At 43.2% G+C, this 26601-nt stretch overlaps 1 protein-coding gene across 10 annotated transcripts in view; it reads left to right on the forward strand.

Moving 5' to 3' along the window:
• The window catches only part of rnf220a (ring finger protein 220a), a 112684-nt gene that overhangs the window by 43110 nt on the left and 42973 nt on the right, over positions 1-26601 (forward strand). For 6 of the 10 annotated variants that reach the window (XM_058395260.1, XM_058395261.1, XM_058395262.1 and 3 more), the window contains exon 3: positions 6017-6121. The exons of the other annotated variants lie outside the window; for them this stretch is intronic. In XM_058395260.1, the coding sequence (XP_058251243.1) occupies positions 6017-6121 (105 nt within the window). The remainder of the gene's footprint in view (positions 1-6016; positions 6122-26601) is intronic. 10 annotated transcript variants of the gene reach the window in all.

Below are 26601 nucleotides of genomic sequence, written 5' to 3' on the forward strand. Positions count from 1 at the left end.
GCCGGCCGAGGGGGCCAGGTGGCCATTCTGGGGGAGCAGAAAGGGGCCGGCTAGCCTCAAGTGTTGTGTGTGAGGTCTGGCTTGGTTGCCAAGGGGATGGCAGCCTGATATATTATCTGGAGGAGTATTGGGCTGACCCAAGGAGATGGAGGGGCAGATGGGGCACGACTGTGCCCCACAAACCTGACTACTACACTACCACCCCCACTCAGCTCTTCTCTGCATTCTCTGTGTAGTCTCCATCCTCACTTTGTGTTTGCCCAGTGGAGGCCTGGTAGTGTGTGTGTGTGTTAGCAGGGGATCTAAGTGTTAACCGGGATTCAGACTCAGAACATGTTAGGTAATTAGGAAGAGCTTACAGGGCCATTTCCATGACAGCTGCTCCTACTGCAAACACAGCATTGGCCAGAGGGAGCCAGCGCATTGTGATCTGTTTTGTGGGAATGACATTGCCAAATACAATAGTCCAGCATGTGTGCTGGGCAGTAGTCAAAGTGCCAGGAGCCTGAAACTGGTCTGTCTGTTGCTACACAAACAGGCATTACTACAGTCACTGAAGAATCAACAGCATCCAGAGGATTTGACCACTCTGTTGGCCTTGCACAGTTGTCTTATTGTGGGATTGAGGTAGCAGGAGAGTTTTGAAGACGTTCCATTTTGCAGCTTATTGTAGTCATCGTACATATGGCCAACATGTTTAGAAGCAAGATCCTCTGTGACCTAGGGTTAAAATGAGCTTCTATGGCAGAAAATATGGCGATAAAACAAAGCCCAGCTTTTAGTGTGCTAGACAGAAACCGTATTAGTACTGTCCAGGCCTCAGTCTTATACAGGACTCAGTTGGAGAGCTGAAGTTAAACGATTGGCTGTAGCACTTGTTCCCATGTGTTAACCATGTTAGAATAACAGTCCTAGCATGGTCTGTGATTCCAGGTCTCCGGGTGACACCATGGGGCCGAGGGCAAGTGGACTCATGCCTAACTGAGTGTTCGTTCTATATGCTGGTTTTGGTGAAATCCAGGTCTTTCTTCAGGCCTTGTATATTTTCCTGGCTCCTCTGTGTTTATCCGCAGCCACTCTGTTTGGCGTCCTATCAGAGGTAACTTATTCTCTTACTCGCTCATACCACAAACCGCCAAGATTGCAAGAAAAGGGAGGTGTAAGATTTTTCCCAGGCCTGTTTATCCCAGCCTTTCTGACTTGTAGCACAAAGAGCTTGAAACAGTGTCTGCATGTGTGTGTGAGCTCATGTATGTCAGTCACCTCATTTCCAGCTCTCTGAAGTGTGTACACTTGTCTGCTCAGATCAGATATACAGATGTGGCCATTGTTGTCAAGTTTTTTGGCAATATATCGTATCCCTGTACCCATCCTGGCTATTCTGACTATGGTTATCTGTGCAGGAATAAATTGTCCTTAAGCCAAAGCAGCCGTTTATGCGGTTGAAGTAACAGAGCATGTCCTAAGTCTTATATAAAACCCCTTCATTAAAGATGCCTAGCTCATCAATGTTCCCTGGTAGGTTCCCTCTATGTACTGCTGTGCTCTGTACTTGCCTCCTAACAAGCCACTATTATTTTACCGTACCTCCTTAAATGCACCATCGGTAAATCATTGTTTCTATGAGCCAGCATCATCTAAAAAGGGGTGCAATTAAGTCACTGTAACCTGAAAATCAATGTTTTTAAGAAATCTGGCACATATAAACAGCAATATCATTACTTGTGCACACACGTGCACAAACACACACATGCACAAACCTCCTGGAGAGTGAGCGGCACTCCCCTATGCCACAGCAGATGTTTTTCATGTGGTTCTTTGCTCTCCCTAATAGCCTTCCTGGTCTGTGGCCTTGATGCCGTGTGTGTGTTTTCCTAGCCAGAGCCAGGCAGGGGAGTTTGTGTGTGTGTGTGTGTCGGCAGAAGTAGAATAAGAATTCCTTCAGGCCTCAGTGTCAAACAATACAAACATGATCTCTATATTTGGAGAGAAGCTGCGCACCACTTGATGTGGGCCAAAAAGGGTGCTCACCATGCTATCATTTAGAAGCACGGACTTGGAATGATAAATTAAAAACCTCTCAGTGTCTTGCCTTTCCTCTCAGTCATGTTCATTAGAGCATGGGTCATGGGTACCTCATTTCTCCTGGCTTGGTCCTGCCATGTGTGTGTGGAGGGCTTGCACTTGATGGCTTCTGGCTATGCCCCCCACCCCTTTTCTCTCTCTTTCTCCGTGCTCCCCACGCCCTCCCCTGGCTGCCCTTCTGCTTGGCATCTGTTAAGCTGCTAAAGAGAAAGCTGTGTGGTGAAACCGGTGCGTCTTGCTGGGTGGATTTGAACAAGCACATGCCTGTTCTACCTCGGTGGCCTATGAAATGAGAAAATCAGCCACTGTGATGCCGACGGGAGCAGGGCTTGGGTGATAAATCTGTGAGGAGGACTTTTTGCATGTGTGTGTGTGTGGGTGTGTGTCTTGTATGTGCATACTTGTATGTGTGTCTGTGTGTGTGTGTGTGTGTGAGAGAGAGAGAGAGAGAGAAAGAGAGAGAGAGAGATGCAGAGAAGCAGTTCCAAGATTTAAGGATTTGATTTCACACCAGCAAAGATCTGCATCTGGAAAGCCATCACCCTAAATGCACATCACATTAAAACATGTATGAGTTCATTCTTCCTCCTTGATCATCTGCCTTTCTGTCGTTCTTCAAATATTCAATAATTCATTACCTCCTGTGAAACAGAGAGGGTCAATTCACACATGCAAAATACTTGAATTCTGTCGCAGTGCCTTGACACTAAGAACAAAAAGATTTTCAAGTTTTCCAAAGTGTTCACAAGCACACAATCTCTATTAGATCAGTGAGATGTCAAGATCTGTATCTGTGCTTTAATGTTGCTGTTTAGACTGGGAGGTAATTCAATCTCCTCCTTTGACATTGTTGTCTTTACGGGGAGAGCATTCCGCTGGTTAATGACACCCACAGCAGCTGACCTCGGTTTGGTGCGTCAGTCTGATGGAGGAAGACCAAACCATGATATCAGCCCTCTTATTGAAGATGGCTACTGTTAAATGTCATGGTAGGGCTGATAGGATCTGATCTGTGGATAGGGGAAAAGGAAGAGAGGTTCTTTCATCTTCTTGCATCTGCTATCATCCTCAAAACAGCGGGGGCTGAAGCAGGGGGGAACACCTGTGTATGTAGTGCACTTTCTGCATCCTTTAGGTCCAAACATGAGGGTAAATGAAGGAGATGTGTGTGTGTGTGTGTGTGTGTGTGTGTGTGTGGACACTTAGTTAAAGAGATAGAATGCTAGAGAATTGTTAGATGACAGGATTTCACCATGAACTGTTCTCAGTTCTTTTACTATGTGTAAAGGTAAAAAATAGTCAACCATTCTCAATAACAAAAAGCCAAAGGTCACAGGCAGAAATGATCTCTCCTGCGCGTGTTTGTCCCTACAGTGGATAGGTTTATGATGTGTCGCTGGCTTCCTGCTCTCCACATTGTTAACCTCCAGCAGATAGGGCTTAACTGTCACGAGGCTTAAAGCATGTGCTCCCACCTACTTTCTTACAGTGGCATACAAATCACGGTTTGATCTGAACCTTGATCCTGTCTTAGCACACAAAAATGAGAGCTTATCTAAATTTATATCTGTAATGAAAACAGATAGATAAATAAATAAGCATCTATGGTCACAGCTGCATGAAAAGGATTAAAACCCTCAGAGGTGCTGTAAGTCATGCTCGGAACCCACACGTGCAGGAATGGGAGCTGTTTTAAGAGACTCGACCTTCCTGTTGCCCCTTACTCATGTGTATTAGCCAGAAGTCTGAGGAAGCACGACTTCCCAATATGCCTCATTCATAGGCCTTGTGGGAGCCTGAACAAATCTAGGATGGGTAACCTCTGTCTAAACAGCCTGACATCAGCTATGGCCTGATCTCCAGTCCTGCATCCATTCATCCCTGCTTCCCGCTTCCTCTTCCTGGCGCCCTCGTGTTGTGACTCACGACAAATCCTCCAATTTGCTCAGCTGTGTGAAAAGCCAAGGGGGCATCGATATCATGCCATTTCCAACTGATCAGTCCCCGCTCTCGGGTTTCACAGGGCTGGAGAGGAGTGCGGAAGAGAACAGTTTCACACTCCTGCTGTACACCAATCCTATCCTGCTTATTGATCTAGGTCTGACTAACACTTGTCTACCAGTGAGTGGCTAGTGTGTAGATGCGTATGCAATAATACTTATTTTCCTCAATAATTAGTGAGGATTGAAAGAATTGTTTTGAGTCTATTAACAGTATGATAACATTTAATAGAAATATTAAGAGCCTGGCATTGCCAATATACTGAAATGCAAGAGACTCCACCCTTAATCAATGTGAGGAGAGAAGAGGATGCTGTCTCAGCAGGAAGGGGATCTTACCATTGATTAGTTGAACTTCCTAGGTTAGCTCTCATGGCTTGGTGACAGGTGCAGCAGGAAGGCCTAACACACCACACACACACTTACAGAAACACCTACAAACTGGTTTCCTTAAAATTCACCAGTATGATCTGCTTGACTCGGTATTACAGCATCACAATACTCTCTCAATGGTTTTCTAGAAGACCATGGAAAACATGCACCATCCTCCCATTTAAAAGTTCTCCAGTCACCCCTGTCCTTTTAAATAAAGCTTCACCATTCCCACCATGGTGGATCCCTTAAAACCTGATCCTTGCTGATTTTCAGGCCTGCCTGATCGATTTCCCTGGGTGAAAATAAGAGGATACGAAAGCATGTTAGACTCTCTGGAATCAGATCCAATCCATTAGAGGGATCAATACGCTGAAGGCAAAAGGGAGAAAAAAGAGCCCTGAGTGTTGACAAAACCAAATAAATATAGATGCGCGAGAGAGCAGAAATTAGATTACTGTCAAAGAATCTAAGCACAACACTTTTAACCCCTAACCTAACAATCTGTGTTTACACCACAGTGCAAGGGCACGGGAGGGCACGCGGTAACAGACACAAACACGCAGGCAGTGTGCGGCCTCACACAGTGAAAACACACAGAGCAGGGCTTCAATAACTGAAACCACACAGCGGTGCTAGCCATTGACTGCACAATAGGAAAAAATGCATTGTATTTTTTTTTCAGCTGTTACAGTCTGTTAAATATATTGGTACATTGTATGATATCTTAAAAGTTTTTTATACGCTGTTTTATCTAAACCACAAAATCTTTTTCAAAATGCAATTTCAAAACCCACATACTAACATGTTTTCTCTTTTTCTTTTTCCATGCTTGGCTCATCCTACCATCACGGTTCTCTGCTTTTAGGTAAGTAAAGTTTTTAACACGATTTTTCACAAGCATAGGCTTATACATGTTTTAGTGCAGATATTAAAGCAGACTGTAAAGCAGTACCCCACCCCCAGCCAGCCTTTTCATAAATATGAGGAGATTAATCAAACACAGCAGGTTCATTATTTTGCTGGTTGTTTCCGTGTCCAGACCACATGCTTTCACTGACATTCCACTGGCTCCACGTGCTTGGTGAAGCAGATCTGCCAATTATTACCACGCTGGCGACAGCCACACATAGCTACAGCATGTAACATTTTTAAAGTGTTAGCAGTGGCAGAGAAAGCGACCTGTTGGAATGCAGACACTCTACCCACACCCCACAACTCCCATAATCCCCCTCATAATGGACTGGCAGCAATGCCCAGGGTCTGCTCTCCAGATGGAGCCCCTGTATGGTAAAGAACTGGCACTAGCCCTGCCCAAACCCCCACCACTCTCGCACTCCCAGACACATCCGCCCACAGATGGGACACACACACACACAGACATATGTATACACAAACATACCCACCCACCTCCACCTCAGCCCCTATTTATAATAAAAGTGGTTACAACATCTTAGTTAAGATCAGGAATCCTGGCCAGCTTGCCGCAATGCATGAAACAGGTTATACGCTTTCTCTCACCTCGCCACCTAATGCTTTCTTTGCCCTTCACCTTCTAGCCAGGGAGAAGCTTCTCCATGCTGCCTCTTTTCCTCCTCCTCCTCCTCCTTCCCGGCTCTTTCTGGCTCTCCCCCTGATGCGGAGGAGGCCGATGTGCCACTCAGGTGATTCCCATTGATTTCCGCTCCACGATCGTGTCCTCTCCAGGTGTAAACGTGGCGGGTTGAGTCGATGGCACTTGACTGATCAGACATCTGTGGCAGCAGGACCACTCAATAGCCCTTTCTACAGAGGAAGGCTAGAGATCCATGGCTGTAAAAGAATGAAAGATTAGAATGAATGAAGAGGCCTTTCGCATTTGCAACATAGGTCCACTTAGCAATGTGAATGGAATCTCTTTTTTGGCAATATCCTTGTAAAGCTTTCTTTACGTCATTTGAATAGCAATCATTCGTTCGATTTGCTTTAGTCCAAGTGTTCTAGTCAGTTGCTTCACAAGTATCAAAGTTATTCTTTTATTTTCTTCAGTTATTTTCCAAAAGCATTTTTTGTACTTTTACTCAATAACATGCAATTTATGGTTTTCTTCTAGCGTTTCAAAACCAAAAAGATCACTTCCCCCAAACAATAGTTGTAAAAAAGCTAAATCTCCAAAATATATACATTCTCTAATTACATGCTTAAAATCTTACAGTCCTGTGAAGAGATGTGTGCTTTTCTAGAGCGTGCAAGCATATAGACCCATGAACCTGGCAATGGGCTCCAGCATCATGCCATGAGCTTCGGCTGCACTCATGCACTCTTTTAACTGCTAATTGGCGTGAGCAAAACTCACGAGAATGAATAAAGGTGGGAGGCTATTCAGCGTTCGATAATCATTGAGCCAAGTAATAGTTCTCAGTGTTTTAGGAGCAATATTATTACCATGTAACGAACGGACTGATTACTTTATTAGACCCTTCAAATCATTCTGCTATCGCTTACCAAACCGACCTCAGAGACCCTACCCTCAGCATCACCCCTCTCGTGGTGCACCCCATGAAGAAATCAAATTATGGGCACTGCATGTTTAAATCATGGACCCTGTACCCTGAGTGACATAAAAAATGACTACGGGGGGGTTACACAGAGTTCAGGTCGGATAATGAAACGGCCATGGAGGTAATAGAGAGAGAAGAGGTGTTCTGAATGTGGGGGGAGGCAGCAGGAGGGGTTAATAAAGGGGGTTCATTTAGAGGGTATCTCCTTACTATGACCCGCTTCGTATCCTCTCCATTTTAGCTTCTCTTCTCATTCAGAGTCCCACTTTTCCCAGTGACGGACTGCCCCAATGGATTGAAAGTATACTTTTATTTAAGTCATCATTGTCAAGGCATGCACTGAGCTAGATCCCATAAATTCAACATTATTTACCAGCTGTTCGTTGTCTGCGAATCAAAAAAGGTCCTCCTCCTTCTTCTGTTCTCCTAATCCATGTTGTTAGCAACATAATACTTGTAATTTGACAGCTTCATCCTGCTTGCTCTTGTTGGCATAGTTAGCTGCTGCTGACTGAGATTAAGCTAACTCTGATCAGATGGTCCGTTTCCGAAGAGACTAATTCAAGTGTCAGTTTCAGTCATAACAGGCGTGCCTGAGTTTGGCTTTTGGAGACAGTTAATTCAGTCTGAATTCCTGCCACGGGAAAACGCAGATGGTGGTGGAGGTTTCGCAGGTGCACTTCCCCATCTGACACCTGTCAAATGTTTACGGCTCAATCCAGCATGTTCCACAGCAAGCTTCCTTCTCATTACTAAATACCTCTGCCCTCTGTCTCCGGTTGTTCGTCCCACAGAAAGCAAGAATATATCACCTTTGACCTTAGGTCTGTCACCCTACTACCTGTTTGCATTAACCTCATTTTCTGGCCAAAAGGAAGGTCAAAACTGCAGGACTACCTCAGTGTGTTTGACATGACACAAATATTTTCGTAATTTGAATTAGGCAGAATGTCATTTTTAAATATCTTATGTACAAAAAGCATAGCATAATTATTATTATCTTATTAACTATCTATCCTCAAATATGTTTTCATGTGTTATTTAGTGATTGAAAGCCAAAATAGCCATTTTTACTAACTTGCACCACTTCAGAACATCATTTGTCATTTCAATCACTCAGTCCTTTTGACCTTGAGCCTCACATCCCCCAAACAAAAAAACAAGGGTTTAAATTCTTCCAGCCTCTGTGACCAAGTGAGAAATAAAAAGCGGATTACAGACGCTTCCAGCAAGCCGTTGTTGACCGTCTTTTACGAAGAATGCCACTGATGTCTTCATTTAGAGCCCATCCCTGTGGCGTAGCTCTACTGGGGAGTCAGCAGCCCAAGCAGCAGCCGGGTGATTAGTAGTAAAATTTTAATGGGGATCCATACATATGTCTAGCTGTCATTTTTATGAGGACGTTTATACAGCAGCCTCCGTCATCATCGGGCCCAGTCGGCCAAGACCCGGGAGCAAGGCTGAGCACTGAGCACGCATCCTACTGACACACACATCTTATGGCCTGTCCTGGAGGGAGTAGGAAAGGGTGGAAGACAGAGTAGGGGAGGGGAAGGGCCTGTTTTATGCCGTTAAAGAGCAGCCCTAGCTTTTAGAGTAATGGGATAGCAGGGATTTGGGTGCAGTTGGAGCCAGTCTGATATGATATTTATTGGCTCTGGTCCACTGGGAACACTGAGCTTAATGTGGCTCCCATAAGAGGGGTCCAAGGTTCCCTCCTCAGAAGTATTTACAGTAGGTCCCCAAGCCATTGCAATTAATACACTTAATCATGTAACCAACCCTTGGCTTTTTTAACATGTCCTATTATGGCTCGTGGTGAAAAAGCATTGGCGTGGCTCTGAACAACTATTCAAACATGCAGTATCAAAGATTTTGGCATCCTAGAACCACATCATTAGTCACTGTGTGATAACAGTCTCATCTAGAAGAACAAGTGGTCTTACAGGGTCTGTGGTGATTATATCAGTATTGGCACGTGTTCACTACTGATCAGAGATGGGATGAAGAGGGAAAGTCCGTAAGTGTAGACCATAAAGACCTTAAGTTCATGCCTTAACTGGCATGGGTGGATGCTATCTGAGCTCAAGTGTAGGGTCTCGCACCGTATCCCCTTATAGAGTAAATAAATACAGTCAGGAGGTCAGAAAGGCAAAGGGCTTAGAAAGGTGAGGCTACTAGGGGGATCGATACATAGGCAGGCTGAGGGGTGAACATTTCCTCCACTAACAAGTGTGCTAACATAGTTAGAGGCTGGTCACACCTGCGCCGGGCTGAGGAGTTGACTAATGTTGTATAACGAGAAAGGACGAGACCGAGGAGAGTCCTTTATCCCAACCAGAGAAGCAGACCTACCCATTACAAGGCTTCCATTTTGGCCCCTAACACAATTAACACCACTGAGTGAGGGGTTAAGACAAGGTTGCTGCTGGTGTAGCTACAGCCCGGGGCCCGGGCATCGAAGGAGGAAAATCGGCCTGGAATTGAATCACATGAGGGGACAGAGGTGATGGTTCCCTGAGGAGAACTGAGTACATGGAACTAGAGTAAGACAGGCTAGGTCATCGCAAGAAACACTTGCTGGACTTCTATCCGAACACACCGTACACTAATACACATAGTCTCATCATAATTTACTGACTGCACTTAAATCCACATACATCAACTAACAGAGGCCTCAACTGGATTTAGAAGCATCCTATTAGTACAGCATATATATATATATATAGTAAGTCAAGCTAACTGGACATTCAAATTGACTTGAATGATTTGAAACATTTAAAAATATAGTTTTCATATCCTCGATATAGCCACAACAGGGAGCCATACTTGGGAAGGTGACAGATGTAGTAATTGTCATGATTGGCTTTTCTTTCAACTGGATTACAGTAAAAACGGCATAGTAGATGATCAGATGGTGCATTCAATACAACCCCCCTGCTATTACCCAATAATTCTTATCGCCACACTTCTCGAGCAGAGTCTTCACTGTGATAAGTGAACATTGGTCTGCTTTATGGCTGATAATCTCAGACAGCCAGATATGATCAGAGGCTTTGGGGGCCACTGACCACTTATACCAGGCAAGGCCCTTTCAGCGGCGTAATAACCAGCAATTGCGCAGCTCGCATCTATCAGCGCACATATCGACCTGGCACGGCTCTGGCCACAGATGCTGGGCCTATTAGCCCCCTTTTGTTTGTTTTGAATGAGAATAGAAAAGGAATTGGCTCATTTTTGATCTTATTGTCGGTAACTCGACCTCCCTGGTGGCCAAGACCAAAACCAATTCTAATCTGGTTAGGGAGGCATAGCTAGCTTTTCTAAGGCTTTTTAAGAGACAAAAATATGGTGACAGATAATAACATAAACGGGGAAAGCTTTTGGGCCTGCCAACCGCAGCTATAGATCCCCCCTCCATACCTCTGTGGCTCCATCCAGGGCATTAGAGCAACTAGGATTGGATTGGAATTTATGGCAGACGTAAGTGCGTTTGATTGATAGGACTGTTTAAGAGCAGTCTACATGGCCATTTATTTAATTTCTAAAGAGCAAATGAGTAGATCCGGAAACCTGCTGCATACAGCTACAGACTTGGTGACGGAAAACCGACAGCTCCTCTTTCCTGCCAGAATGGACAGAAAGACAAATAAGCAGTAAATACAACTTTGTGTTATTCCCCAGTATAGGGCTGTTTGTTGGTAATGTTGGTAGGCAATTTAATGTAAAATTATATTTTTAAATCTGATAATCTGTTTTTTCTGTTCTGAATTGTTTACCGGGACTATTTGTTTATGCGGGAATGTGTGTGTGTGTGTGTGTGTGTGAGTGCGTGTGTGTGTGAGTGATGTGTGTGAGGCCAGTGCACAAGTGTACTCCAGCCTGTGGCTAGGAGAGAAACTCAATCTGCTTATAGCTACATCCTGTGTCCTTCATAACCCCAGTGAAACGAGGTGCTTTGACCTCTGTAATATCACTGGACTCCGATGACAGCTATGAGTGTGTGTGTGTACATTCTTCTGCTGTGCCCCAAATATGCAGCTATATATTATGCTATGCAATGTATTATTTCACCTTCAGTTTGGCTCACTTAGTCACACACACACATACACATACCCACACACACACACACACACACACACAGTATGTGATAAGTACCTATGAGTAATAGCCTCACTCTGGCAGGCAGCTGCTGGCTCTTGTTTACATGCTAAGTGATTACCCTAATTTTGCAAGCAGTCTGATAAATAGTCTGCCCCTGTGACAGCCTCCATGAGAACCATGGCGATAAATACCGTCTTGATTATTCAATAAATAACCCATAATTCGACATTGATTGGGCTGTGAATGTGATGTTGGGGGGGTGTATTGACCTTTGTGGTCAGTACTATACTGACCACTGGTCACTAAGGTCAGATCTTTCCACTCGATGTCCACTCCGGTCCCTGCTGATTTGATTTGTAAAGAATGCACTCTTTCGGTCTCTCATTTATTGGCGAATCCAAGCGGACCCCACTCCATCCCCCCAATGACTGCTACTTAATAACTTTTACAATTATCCCGTGGCTAGCAATGAGCATATTAGGGTGGTGGGCTTAGCATGAGGTGTATTGAAATCAATGCAAACGGCTTTGTTGGCCTCTTGAATAATGTTCATTTTTGGAAGCCGCACTCATTGAGGCTGAGCCCTGATCCACTTAGCATGGTTAGTCCTTTTCCAATTGTGTATCATTTTTCCCTCTCATAGCCATCGGTGGCCACTGATGCAGTTATTGGAGTCTTCCTGCTCTAGTTATTGGACTATTGATCCTCGAATGTTTTGCCTTCTGTCCGTTTGCTTTTCATTTATATGCAGATGCCCTTGCACAGGGCAGCTTGGAGTCCTCCCTTTTCCAGCTGTCTGTCAAACTCTCACTCCTCCTCCTTTGTGACATCACTCATCTGTGATGGGTCAGCCATGGGTGTCTGTGAGAAAGAGACAGACTCATCTATCTATAAGAAAAACCTGGGCTGAAAAAAGGCTCCTTTTTCAGCAAGCTGGCAAATGGGTTTTCCCCCAGCAGATACATTGCTGCGCTGGCTTTTGCCTATTAAATACCTAGCCTCAATTGCCCATTATTTCCCCCAATAAAACTGCTGCAGACTGTGCGATTTCTGTTCCCCCTGCCGCTCCCCTCCTCGTCTTTTGTTTCGGAAAACATGCTTCAGATGCGACTAAAAAAGGGGCCCTTAATGAAGTGAACCGTTTGATGTTTCGAAATAAGAAGCAGACCTGGGGCCTCCATGCTCGGCTCAGCAAACGCGGCGGTTGATCATAGGTGTGGAAAGCCAATCTTTAAAAAAGGCTGGAGGGAAAAAATGTTGCTTGTCCTGCCAACTGGACCTAGTTGCCCCAACACCACTGCTACCACCCCTCCGCCCTTACCCCGGGCTATTGGCAGCACTTGTATTATTCAATTACTGAGAGCTACAGGAAACACAGGATCACTTTGTGAGTTTCATGCCCCAATAAATAAGATTATATGGACAGAAAAGAAGTAAACCTGTGTTAGGGATCTCCTAACTGGTCAGACTGAAAGGAGTGTGCACTCGTTCCAAATAGGGTATAGCTAGCATGTATCTGTAATTCACAGGCTTATGTTAACTCATACAGGTGTAACTGAGTGGAAGAGCAATAGACACACTCTGCTGCTTCCTGTCTCTTTGGGAAGGAGAAGAAAAGCTGATGTAGAAAAAAAGAGATGAGAGAGAGAGAGAGAGAGGGAGCAAACGTAGCTTGAGAGGGGGTCAAAATGATGATTTAGGACCATGGTCATTATGCCTCACTTTTGTGTGTTAGGAGAAAATCATTCTATTCATAATTCATTCCCTCAATTACTATTAATAAAGAGGTATTTCAGCAAGGGAGAATGGCAGAGGACAATTACATGTAACATGGCATTAGCGTTTCTATTTGAACACTGCCAACCCCAATTCCTCACCCGAGCAATAAGAGGGGATGATCCCACTGGACTTTTTCATGGAATTATTGTATGTATATGATATTCTAATTTATTAGCCTCTGTGTAATGTATTCGCTCGGTTAATTGAGCACATTGGAGAGTAAAGACCAAGGGACGGAAAATGGAGGAAGGGCTGACACTATTTAGAGTGCAAGTTATGAACGAGAGGCTGGATGTGAGTTGATGGGGATGAGAATATGTGTGGGAGTAATAATTACTGATCATGATGGGCTCCTTCATAAGTCAAGGAGAAGATGGTTGTCTCTGCTCCTAAGAGGGAGAGAAAGAGAGAGACAGGCTGTATTTCACAGCACTCATTTCCCAGTTCCTGGCTTGCTAAAGGACTGGTACACTTGGCACACCTTGTAGAGCTCCATTACATGCACACACACATGCACACACACCTGGCTGCTCTGCCTGCACCTGGGCGTTCGGTCCCACCTCAGGGAGCCACCTCATTACAATAGTGCCAGGCCTTCTGAAAGGCTGCTGGCCTAGCGAGGGTGGAGAGGCATACCTCTTTCACAAAGAGTGATAATTGATTAAAGAAAGAAGGAGATTGTAAAGAGCTTGTAAAAGCGCTCAGCGTTTCAGACACCGCTGAGATTATCAGGTATGGCGCCACGTGCCTTTTCTCAAGGCTACAACTCTAATAGGTGGTTTGCTCAAGCTTCTCCTTTTTCTAGGGAAAGGTTTTATAGCCTCTTTGTATAAAAAGAAGAAGAAAACATATCACATGCCCATAAAAGTCTCCAGATTGACAGCTTTGTATACTACACCAGAGATGAGATTAAAAAAAATAATAATAATAATCATAATAAAGACGTTAATGATCTCAATCTACTGCCAATGTATACTACATCCAGCAGCTCAGGCTTACGTCTTCATGCCAGCCATACTCACTTCACTCGCTCTTTCAACTCTCACTGAGATGTAATTTCCACTGACCATGATATAACTCCTGCTGTATTTCAAAGATCACAAAAACAGTTTACACACTCAGTAAATTTTAGTCCATATATGAACACCCATTTCCATTTCTGATCAGTTATCCAATCACAGCCCTCTCTCTCTCTCTCTCTCTCTCTCTCTCTTTCTCTCTTGCTCTCTTTCTCTCTCTTGTTCTCTTGCTGGCGTTTAGGCTTGCCAAAAAGGAGCTTATAAAAGCTGACTTCAATGAATGAAGCCACGGCAGGGAGGTTTTGTGCAGTACCCGCATATCTGGTTCGATTTTGAACAAAATGGCTGAATTCCTGACTTTGGAAAGCACTGTGGAACATGCTGGAGTGCTATTAAAATGTGGGTGGGGTTGGGCTGGGGTTTGGGGTACACCTACTCACCTAAAGACTGGGAGTAAACAACAGTGACCATCCTGGATACACAGACATATAAAAATACACAGCAAATACACATCTATCCGTAAGCAAGATTCCTATTCTGCTCTATTTTAAATACACACCTTCAAACTTTCCAACCTCTGAAGTTCCTAATTCATCCTAATTCAGTAATGACCTGCTAGAGCATGTCATAGCCAGGTTATTACCATCATCACTGTAACATTATAAACTGACGCACATCTCACCCCTTTAATGTGTGTGAGTCAGAACCGAGGGTCCAGAAAGTCCTGGCATGGGAACGTTTATATGACACATACCAAGCCAAAGTTCTCTCGCTGTCTCATTCACCAGCGCTTTGAGTCGCATGCAATATTTTTAAGTGCTGCTTTACAAGACTTCTTGTATTCAGCCAGTTGGCAGAGATGGGTGTGGCGTGTGGCGATCTCATAACAATAGCGGAATAAAGAACGAGCTTCTCCGGAACGGACCTGAAATGTCGGGACACATTTGAAGTAGTGGAATGTATTTTCTTACACGGCACAGCCTTTTATTTGGCTAATTTGTACATGTGTAAGTGCAGACCATTCATCCTCCGTGGACAGGTTTCATTGGGATTTGGCTGCTTTGACCGTGATATAAAGCTGTCATAATTTATTTGAAATACTAAAGCAGAAGACCAACATTAATCACTCTTTCTTGTTTATTAAAGCAATAAAGATTTCACGAAGTGCTTTATCACCTTGTGCCAGATTGAGAAAAGACGGGCCTTTTGTATGGAGCTCACAAAGACAAGAGGCCATTACACCATCTAAGAGAGAGAGAGCGAGAGAGAGAGAGAGAGCAGGACAGGAAGGCTCACTCAGACAGAATCTTTATTGTGTTGTCAGGATGTATGACATCATGCTGACCTCTCACCTTGGGCGCCGCATAGTGCTGATTGGACAAGTCCCTCTCTATTGACTGCTCATGAACTGCTGATGTAAGGAAGCATTACACCTGAGCTGACATGCACAGCCACTCTCAGATCAACTGAACACGTGTCATGCCATTCTTATACACTACATCTGCCCTTCAGCTTCAGGCTATGAAACATCATAAGCCTGATGATACCCTCGCTCTGTGTGCTCCCTTATCTCCACACAACAGCTCCATCAGGTGATCAATAATGTGATTAAGAATTAGGTGATCACTGCCATCTCTTGTGTTGTTGGTTTATGTAAATATGGCCACCGGGATCGCTGGAGTCAAGGACAAAGAGGCACTCTGGAAGAAAGAGTACCTTTGACTTTGAAGAGTATATTATAAGTGAAGCTTTCAGTGTGCGGATGGATGCTGCCAGACAGTGAATGAGACACACGACGAGTATCTCTGGAACTGTAAAAATCCAATCCGGTTCATGTCCAGCTCCCATTATGACAACGTGTTTCCTTACCCTTTATGCCCAAGACAGTCATAAATTTCCCAGAACCTCAGTTTGGCTTTGAATAATATAATCTTAATTATTATTTTTGGCCTGTATAACATAATTCTTGGGTGTAATGATTTTTTATGCTCTTGACATATTGTTTGGAGGGTGACATAAAACTCAGATGACATGTGACATTTGGAAAAGGTCACCCCGCCCATCTTGGATCATGTCTGTCTTCATAACGCTGGCACTTGTCATATTGAAACTGGCATCGGCAATCTATGTCTTGCGCAGGAAACCCGTCCTGCTTTTTTTCTTTCTCTTTTCTTTTCCTTTTTTTGCTTCTGCTGTTGCAGGGCACTTTTGTGGATGTTTTCTCTTTTTTTTTTACATAGCAGGGGAGTAGAAGAAGAAAATTGTCACTGTAGGGGAAAATGAGCCAGATCACACCGCCCTTGGGGGTCCTAAGGGGCCTAGGAATGCGTGCGGGATCCACAGAATGACAGAGACAGAGACTCATACTAATGTGATAAATACGTCAGAAATGACTTAGAGGGCTCAGGACTACGGTTAGGTGCGTTCAGTTGGATGACAGAAACATGGAGGATTTGACAAGGGCTGATCTGCTGGAATTAAATGAAATTGCGTGGCAGGGGTTTTTTTGTGGTTGTTTTTTTGGGCAGCTGGTGAGAGGCTGTCAGCACGATTCATCCCAATCCGATCTGAGACCCACTTATGAAAATGGAAAAGACTGTTGGCAGCATTCAGATGCGGCTTGAGTTGGATCTCTAACCTATCCACTTGTTAACTGTGCTGATAGCTGTGGCTCATGCGTTTCAAAGGAAATGTAGAACAAAACTAACACTGGAGAAAGTCTTGTCTTTGCATCCAAAAAAAATAGAGAGAATAAAGTCTTAAAGTTTTTCATTGCTCTTGTCAGTTTGGTATTTTCCAGCTTTCAGCTCTGTGTGCTTACCTTTAATTCACAATTAAACTCAATTAAACTCTGATCCTATTCATTTCAGGCAGAAAAGAGTTGCATTACCAAGGATTTGATTAATTAATATCGCTTGATGCTTGTGCAAATTCAGATAAGAAACATTATTATCCAAATTGTTCATAGAGTCTGTGACAGGGGGTCCAGTAATATAAATTATGACCCACTATTATCAACGTTGTTATTCCCAAACAGGAATCTAATGACAATTTAAATAATAATGGGTAAGATCTGGGCTGGTTGTGTGGTCATGACAGCAACAGCACCATGGCTGCCTGTGTGTGTGTGTGTGTGTGTGTGTGTGTGAATTTAAACACACAGTCCGTTTTCGCTATGACAGCTCAAATGCTGATGGCCATATTATAGAAAGTGCAAATGGAGTAAAAATCCTGCTTTATAGGGATCACTATGACAGAAGCAAAACACAAGAACAGCATGTGTGTGTGTATGTGTGTGTGTGTGTGAGAGAGAGATGTGTGAGTTTGCAGCAGTGTTAGATTCAGTATGAGTGTGCGTATGTGTGCACAAACAGAGTGTGTGGGCTAATGAAGAACAGCTGCTGACTAATGAATCAGGATGAGTTTAATGACGGCTGCTTAAAGCTAATGCTCCATCTGAGGAAGCTCTTGCAGCTCACAGCAGTCTCGCCCCAGACTGACATATTTTGTGGTATCTGTCTTCCGCACCCGTTCTGTTATCTAATCCTGCTTTCTGGGACAGATGCCGATCTCGAAGACACATCTCAGCGTTCATGTAATGTGTATGGTGTCCTAACCTCAGTTTCCTGTGAAAGCTCGCCGTACCATTCTCCCAGGTCACTGGAGAAGCTGGCTGGCTGTTACAGTGAGGAAGGGGCCCGCGATGGTGTGGTTAGCTAACGGCTTTAACACGCGACACACACAGTCCTGCTTCATCCTGTTACACAACTCCCACCTGTCTTTGTCACACGCCTTCTCACAGACCCGTCTCAAGTCATTTAGCAGCTCACATAACTTATACAATCAAACTCGTTGTCACAAATCTGTCTCACTCACATTACACACAATCTCAATTACTGACACACTCACGTTCATTCACACTCACAGAGCTGCCTCACTCACACTCATACTCACTCCAACAGACCCGGTGGACCTGGTGCTTGGGTTCGCTTCAGGACCCAAGTGAACCGTTTAAAATACCAGCTCACATTTCCACCAGTTTTTCACTAATGCACTGCCACTGACTTAGGGGACATTTTCAGTTTAAAGTAAATCCGTATAAAGAAATGAATTGTTTTATCTCTGTAAGTCTGATATAAAATTTGTCGGGACTCTGTTGGCTTTCAGTGTGAGACGTTTTTAGCCTTTGTTGGCTAATTTTAGATGCCTATGAACGAACACTCGGGGCATCTCAGAGAGCAGAAATGGGTTCGATATCACCATTTAATTTGAAACCTTTTTTTAACTTCTTTCATTGGAGCCACTAACCTCTACTATAGCGGGTGACATGACAAAAAAAAAATCCATTGCCGAACATGGACACAACAAAACAAGTTATGTCAACTTCGGACAATAAAAATGATAGACACCATAATCGGTCTTTTTTTAGTTGATTGCTAATATTCTTACAAAAATATTGAATATAATTTCATTCATGTATGCACATAAAAATGAAATCAAATACCCACAAATTTGCATATTAAGTAAAACAATCAACTTTTTGGCTGTTGCTAGAAATAAAAAAAATAAATTTAATTTATTTCAGTTACCATTATGTGAATTATATAAAGCTTAAATTGTTGTCCTGGTAATGAAATGATGCCACACCCTAAACTAGTCACCAGTTCTCGATTCCAGACCAGCAACAGTCCAAGTCAAATTTTGCTGGTTAATGTCCATGTCCTTATAAACAACCGGTAAGGAAGAGAGTTTAAGTATCTGCACCTCATCCTGACAAGTACATTCTCATTCTTTTGAGATCGGTGTCACTCAGACACATTCACCTACACGATTAGCCATCTAAACAAGATCACTCACCTCAAGAACCAGACTTTGATGTTGGCACCAAAACAAACATTTGGGTTTTTTTTCTTTCAGACAGACATATAGACAGACAGGCATGCAGACATGCAGATTTGCCCTTCTCTCCTGGCCTTTCAAATATACTTGAGTTACAAGTGACAGTTGCTGGAAAGCCTGAACCTCCTCTGATTTTATGCGTTCTAATATTTCCCTGGCCTTTTCCCCCATTATCCCTGACCTTCAGTGGCGCAGCATGCCAGTTGTTGACGCACATGTCAGGGAGCATTGTGGAGAAATGTCATCAGGAAAATGTCCCATCGACTGCTGAAACTGCACACATGCCACACACCTCCCTCATAAAAAAAGCCTCTGACATAGGAATTTAGCAGAATAAAGTTGAATTAAATCTTCTTTTGGTATATTTGGTTTTGAGGCTTTACTTCTTGACATACTTTTTAAAAGTGTAGGATTTTGGTAAATCACTACATATATTTAGCCCATTTTTTTTTGCAATGTCATAAATAACACCACAAATATTATAAATATAAAAATATAATATAAAAAAACTAAATAAAAAAGATAATTAAAAATATAAAATTCAGCATGATTTCTACTCTGGTGCATTCCAGCGACGATGGTGGCTGCGGGAGCCATTAATGTGGCATGATTGAAGGCTTAACGGCGTTTAGACCAACAAGTCTCTCTCTGTCAACACACTGAGCACTTGAGCCTGCATTAGTCTCCGTCTGTAAATAAACACGTTTACAGATTTGTGCTTCAGGTCTGTCTGACTCTCACGCCTCTGATTCGTGCTGTGCTTAAGAATCTCCCTTCTTTATTTCTGTAGATCAGTAGATGAGCTGTGAAAAAGGCATGTGTAATAATCTGCTGTACTGCTTTGATGGCTTACTTGACATTCAGGGAGCCCGAAACTTTGCGTAAAATTTAAATGGAAAGAGCAAAACTGCATGCATTCCCAGTATAAATGTGTTATAAGTTCAAGTGCTGGCTGTGAAGAGATGAAACGACATAGTCCAAGATCCCCCCCCCCTCCTTTTTTTCTGAGGAGAGGAAACTGTCAGCTTGTCGGAGCCACTGCTGATAAGCACCCACTGATTGATTTTTTGATTCTGTCCTGACGTCTAGTGTACCCTTCGCTGCACTTCTTCATCTACGATAAAAACGGTGGCTGCGCTCTTTTGTTTGTGCAGACAGGGCTGGAGCCTGACTTGTATTATTTGCTAATTTAACACAGCAGACTAGGATTTTTTTTTTTTTACTATAGATTGGGAACACAGCAGATCATGGTGTTAGAACAGACATGAATTTTGTTTAATGGGAACATATTAAATATGTTTGTGCTGAAATGTTTAAGGAATATGGTACTGATTAGCTGGTTGGTGCTGTACCAGGTCTCATGGTGTTTAAATAGGAAGAAAAAAGCTTTTAGTGGTCTCAGACATCAGGATTATGGTGTTTACTTCTAAACAAGCGCAAGTGCAATTTATCACAAGTAGAAGTATTGGGCTCAATCAAATAATTGTCACACTGATGCTGAGCTATGAAAAAAACCCCCACAAGGTTGATGATCTGTTTGAGCTGGACAGTCTAAAGGACTAAAGCTCTGCCGCATTGCCGGCTTTACTGAAAAGAAGAAAGAGCGAAAATCCACTTGCATCTCTATCCGCTGTAGGAAGCGTATGAAAAGTTTAACAAAGTTTTAAATGAGTGATATTTCGATAAAAGCGGTTTAAACCAAGAAATCCTAATAAATATTGAATGAATTTTAAAAATGAATATGTAAGTTGAGACAATTTCATGAAATTTGATTCCAGTTATAGGAAAAAGGTGTGTGTGCTCACTAAAATGAGTAGATTGTACATTGTACAGTGGTATGTTAAAATTGTGACTAACTCCATGTCACTGGTACAACATGGTAACACCCATCTACACCTGTACACATGTACATATTACATACATACCTATCTATCTTTAACATGCCCTTGGTGTGCTTCATGATAAAGTCAGTAAAATTATGTGTTTCTTAAACACAGTCAGGAAACACTCACCAGTCTGCTACGCCATCATCATCATCATAATCCACAAGTGCACTGGCAATGCTAAACACACTTAGTATTAAACTAGGGATTCTTAAAAATGGAAATTTGCTAATAAAGTATGTGTAGTAGGCAGGTGAGTGGCCTTATCAGCACTGTTAGAGCGCCAGGAGTCAGGAGGTGGAATAACCCTCGCCCCTGCTCCTAATCATGTTTGCTATTGCTAAATGAGCTGTTCTGGCTAGGTGTGTTAACGACTAATGAATTTATGGCCTGATATGAGGAGGCCCAAAACACTGGCGAGTGGTCATAAAAGAGGAAGGGAAAGAAAAACAGTCATTAACGTTTATTAGGACGGCTTGTCATCTATGGTGGTTGGTAGGCGAGTATGGATAGTATTGCACTGATCAATTAATTTTTAATCATCTCAAGAGAGATTATGGAGACTCCCGATGAACTCCAGACTGGCTGGAGTCTGTCAATAAACAGGGCATGGGTCACACTGCAGTGTGACACACACACACACACACACAGGCTCCAAACTTAGCAACTGTTATTACACCCATTACCTCTCCTTTATTAACCACCAAGCCACAGGAAACTGACACAAGATATGACACAAGCACTAAACCGGCTGTGCAGTTTGGAACTTAATATTTCAACACTTTTTTTTTCTTGTTTGAAACAAAGCCACACAAAAACATCTAACAAGACACTCTTTACTGTCACGCAATTCCCCCAAAAGTGTAGCCACTGTGCTATTTAAAATCTCAGATTCTTTCTGTAGGAAGCAATCATTGTTGAACATGGTGACACGCACACTTTCCTCCTCACCATAATCTCCTAAGAGCCTGATGGGTAATGGATACTAGCTTAACACCCGCAGAAAAGATGGATGGGTACAGGGAGGAAAAGTTGCACCTGACGTATGGACTGGTACCCGGGGGATATGTTTTTGGCAGACAGCTCTCATGCCAAGCAGTAGGCGCTGGTTAAAAGTTAATAATTTTATGGCTGGAGAGGAGCTCATCCATCACAGGGAGTTTGTTTAGGCAGTGTGGTCAGTGCTGGGCGTGTACTGATAAATGGTGATTATAGGGAGGGTTCTGTACAAGGTGGCTCTGCATGTTTAGTGTGTGTGTGTGTGTGTGTGTGTGTGTGTAAGTGCCACTGTACACACATATTGTGGCTAGCAGTGCTATCATAATTCACAGGGAAGTGATCTTTGAAGACTAATCTAAGAATTATTATATTCATGGTACGGTTTGTCACAGAAAATGAAACAGATTTTTCTTTTCTTTTTTTTTTAAATTTTTTTCTTTCCAGGTAATTGATTGGTTTAGTAGCAGGGAGGTGAGCTGACTGAATTGGTGGGATAGAATTTTTGGTAAAATTATATTCGTAAAAAGACATTACATCTGAGGTGCTTAATCAAGTGGATTCGGAAGTCGATTTGATTTATAAGGATTATATATTGTTGATTTATTTGGGATTTATTCCCATATTTTCTTCTTATAGAAAGAGGTGACCAGCAGGAGAAGCCAGATTGTGTTGTAGATGCCAGTTTTTTCAACAGTTTTCATTAAACTCTCTCTCTCTATCACTCTCTTTCTCTCTCTCTCTCTCTCTCTCTCTCTCTCTCTCTCTCTCTCTCTCTCTCTCTCTCTGTGTATATGTGTGGTGTATGTAAGCCTGTATTGGAGGTGGGGTTGAGGTTCTCTCAGGGCTGTAAAGGAGCTGCCTCGTCTGGAGGGTTGGAGTGTTAATGACTCAAGGTCAGACGAGTAAACTGAATGAGGAAGAGAGAGGGAGTGAGAGAGAGAGAGAGAGAGAGAAGATCATGTATGTTAACCCTAATGTCATGTTGAACTGCAACAAAACACTAATATAACATAAGTCATAGCCCTGTACCACACCTCTCTACCACACTTTAATAGTTCACTGCACCCTTGATATTTATATTAATCCTGTTATACAAATGCTTCACTGTGGCCACAAACTCAACCCAGCGATTTGTTCAGCTTGCGCTCCCTCTAGGCACGTACCTGTAACTACGTCCCCATATCATTCGCCATGATCATATGAGGTGAAGGTCACAGAGTGTTCCCCCGTCACCCTGCCACCACCCGCCACCAGCAGGCCGTGCCACCCGCTGCCACACAATTGACCCTTTGACCATGCAGCACAGAGACACAAAGGGCTTTCTGACCTCCTTGAGTCCAACACAAGGTCATTTTTCATCCTGAGCGACTGCATAGAGAACCTGCTGGACAGTTGGACATCCCTAAACATTGTGCGATTACAGGAAAGCAGACTTCATGAAGAGTCATGGCTGAAAGCAGCTACATTGTTTAGAGGAGGTTCTACACCTGCAATGAAAAATGAGGCATGTGCGGTCTGTCAGATTTACGACAAATATTACGTCTAACACATTTACATACACATTTAATTTAGGCAAGTCTCTGATCAGTAGATTGAATGATGTAGAGTGAGCGTGATCAATTTACGTAGTAAACCAGTTGTATTGTGAAATATGAGGATGCTGGCACTGATGGGATCTACAGTATAACTATAGTGTTAAATTTAGGCGTTTAAAACATATAAGGCAGTGGGAATGTGTTGTGGCTTTGATTTACAGCCCAGTTTAGAGCTCAGTGTTCAGAGATTTGAATAAACCTGATCAAATCATGTTGCATGTATGAAAGCGAATTGTGTTAATGTTACTCAATTCAATCACGTGGAACTGATGTATGCATTCGAATTGAGTAATTAAGTGCTAAGTAAGCTTCTTTTTCCTCAGAGTTCAAACTTGTGTGTTCAGTGAGGTAGAATGAGGTGACGTTTCACTGCAGTATGACTGAGTATGCAGTTATAGGAAATTACTCAATGATAGGGTGGTGTGATGCAAACTCTAGATACTGCTTCCACCCTGAAGTTGATTATTTTCTAATTATAGCATGTTTCCCGAAGTTTCTTATTCATCTTACAGCACAGCAGCTTGAAATCATGTTTTTTTTTTTTTTTAAACAAAATGTAGTTACTTAAAAGTTAGGTCCTGTTATCACTTGTTATTATTGTAGTTATAAAATTCATTCCTTCTCTGTTTTCTCTTTTTTTATGTTTCTCTTTTTTATGTTAATTTGCAGTGTAGTAAAATATATGGTATTTAATTTATGAATTGTATAAAGTATAAAGCGACTTTTAGGTTAGGAGAGGCTGAAATGGCTGGAATGTTCCTGTAGGTATCTGCAAAATGATTTGAAGAGCTTTCTAAATGGCAAGTAAAGGCATAATTGTACTTCTTCATGTCTATACAATGTACGTAAGATTTATCTGTGTCAAGAAATAGTTTCAATAGAGAAAGAAAAATGAGTTGAGGTCAGCACTACAACATTTTCATATGTCAGAGAGTATATGCATTTGCACACATGTATTTGTGTGTGTGTGTGTTTGTGTGTGTGTTGTTGTTTTTCCAGCCGAGCGCTCTGTAATTCAGGCTCGGTGAACTCCCACTGGCCACTGCTGGTTGCTAGACCTGTTGATGGGACGCCTCTGTCACAGCGCCGCGGGAGTGATAAATGTCCCTTATCGGCGTCGTCATTGTAATGGCTCCACAACGGGCCGCTGACGGGCCAATGGGCCCGAGTTATCACCCTGCTCCTGCTGGGGAAGAATACACATCAAGCTGCCAATCAGCCACTCTGAAAATTGCTCTGAGATTTGAGTCCCAAGACAGCAAGCTGACATCCAAAGCTCCCTTCTCTCTCTCTCTCTCTCTCTCTCTCTCGGCCATTACATCGCACTGATGCTTTCTCAAACCTCTTTTTTTTAGCACTGAAACTCCTAAACACTGCTGTTCCCCTGTCAGTTGACACATGTGGGTTTTTTTCACAGGGGAAATAGGCTTGTTTTGGACATAGCATGTTATAGAAGTGAGGGACATCTAAAGCGAGGGAAAAAGACAGTGTGAGAGTGTAAAAAAAGAGAAAGAGAGATGATAGGGGAGCTGGGAGGTTAATGTGTGAGCATCAGAAGAGCCATTCCAGGCTCTTTGATTTGTATTGATCGTCATGTTCCTGGTCTAAAGGGAGAATTGGGAGTGATGTGTGTTGAAGCAGAGGTTCTCCCCTTCCTTCTGTCACCTCCCTCCTTCCTCCTGTGCTCCTCTTCTGCTCCACTTCGCTCCCCCCTGCCTCCAGGGCAAACTGACACTGTGTGAATAATGTCCATAATCTGAGAGGTTAAACAGGCAGCCTGCCACACACGTGCACACACACACACACGCGCGCGCATTGCATCCAAAGTGTAACATCCCCCTCTACTGTTGGAATGCATAAACCACTCATGAAGAGAGAGAGACATCCAAAAGAGAGATAAGTAGAACGGATTGAGGTTGTCAGACCCAGGAGGCACATGGATAAGATCACAACGATGTCCGATGATGACGTGCGATGCAATCGCGGCATGTCCGATCACGCGCCATCTCCATCTCGTTTTTCGCCGGCCCACGAGAACCCTCAGGCCCTGTTTTTATCGGTGCTTGTTGTAAAACCCACTTCTCCTGATAGGCATCTCCCACCCAAGCTCCACTCTCCAGCCTTTATTAAGCTCTCACTGCTACATAGCAAGACACAGAGCCCGAGTGGAGCATATATGACAGCTAAAGCTCCAGATACGCTGCTGCAGTGGAAGGATTAAGTGAGCGTCTCTGCTGTGTGATAGCAGCCCAAGAGCTCTAATAGACAGGAAAAGGGTGAAAAATGAGAGAGGAAAGAAATGAATGGAAAGATTGCATAGCTAGAGTATGTGTGCATCCTTTTTTTTTTTTTTTTAAATGAAACCCCCAAAAATAGAATCAGCCAAATACTCCAGATATAAACATTTTAAACATGGAAAAAAAGACACAATGAAGAGGAGAAATTAATTGAAACAAAAGTAAAGGCATATAGAGAAAGTAGAGAGAGCTCTCTTCTCTTCTCTTCTCTTCTCTTCTCTTCTCTTCTCTTCTCTTCTCTTCTCTTCTCTTCTCTTCTCTTCTCTTCTCTTCTCTTCCCTTCCCTTCCCTTCCCTTCCCTTCCCTTCCCTTCCCTTCCCTTCCCTTCCCTTCCCTTCCCTTCATTTCCTTTCCTTTCCTTTCTCTCCTCTCCTCTCCTCTCCTCTCCTTCAGTATAACTACGCCAGATTTGTGGCTTTAGCTCTGGTTGTTAGTTAAGAATAAATCACAGCCCATTGTAGTAAGAGATGTCGAAGCAGTGGCGTACTGATTATTCCCCCTGCTCTGCTGTGCTGACCTTTCAGGTCATATTTTTGAGGCTCAGTGCCTCTGACACACACCTTCTGATGGACGCGAACACACACTCAGTCACAAAGCATTTGTGTCAGGTGCTAAGCAGTAGGGCTGCGTGATATATTGTATGTTAATCGTTATTGCAATATTGACCTTTTGCGATGCAGGAGTCCTCAGTATGCAAATGAGCCTTATAACAAGACCCAATTTAGTGGCTATTCCGTCCTTCCGATACGGATGTTTTAATAAATCATGGCACCTGTGTTGATACAGGATAACCCGAGCAATAATATGAGACTAATCCTGTGTGCTAAACAACAGGAAAGAGATTTCTCCTCTAAAGTACACTGCAAGACAGGTGCTGTGTTAACACCTCCAAAAACAGGAGAAAGAGAGTGAGAGAGAGAGGGTAAAGGGTGAAGGGAGGAGGTTTAGGCTGTAAATGCTTTGTGCAGTGGAGGTGTTAGCCAGTGTCAGCTCACTCCAGAAGCTGACAGATGAGCAGTGGCTAGGAAC

This window comes from Hemibagrus wyckioides, linkage group LG07, assembly GCF_019097595.1.
Source record: "Hemibagrus wyckioides isolate EC202008001 linkage group LG07, SWU_Hwy_1.0, whole genome shotgun sequence".
NCBI classification, from domain to species: Eukaryota; Metazoa; Chordata; class Actinopteri; order Siluriformes; family Bagridae; genus Hemibagrus; species Hemibagrus wyckioides.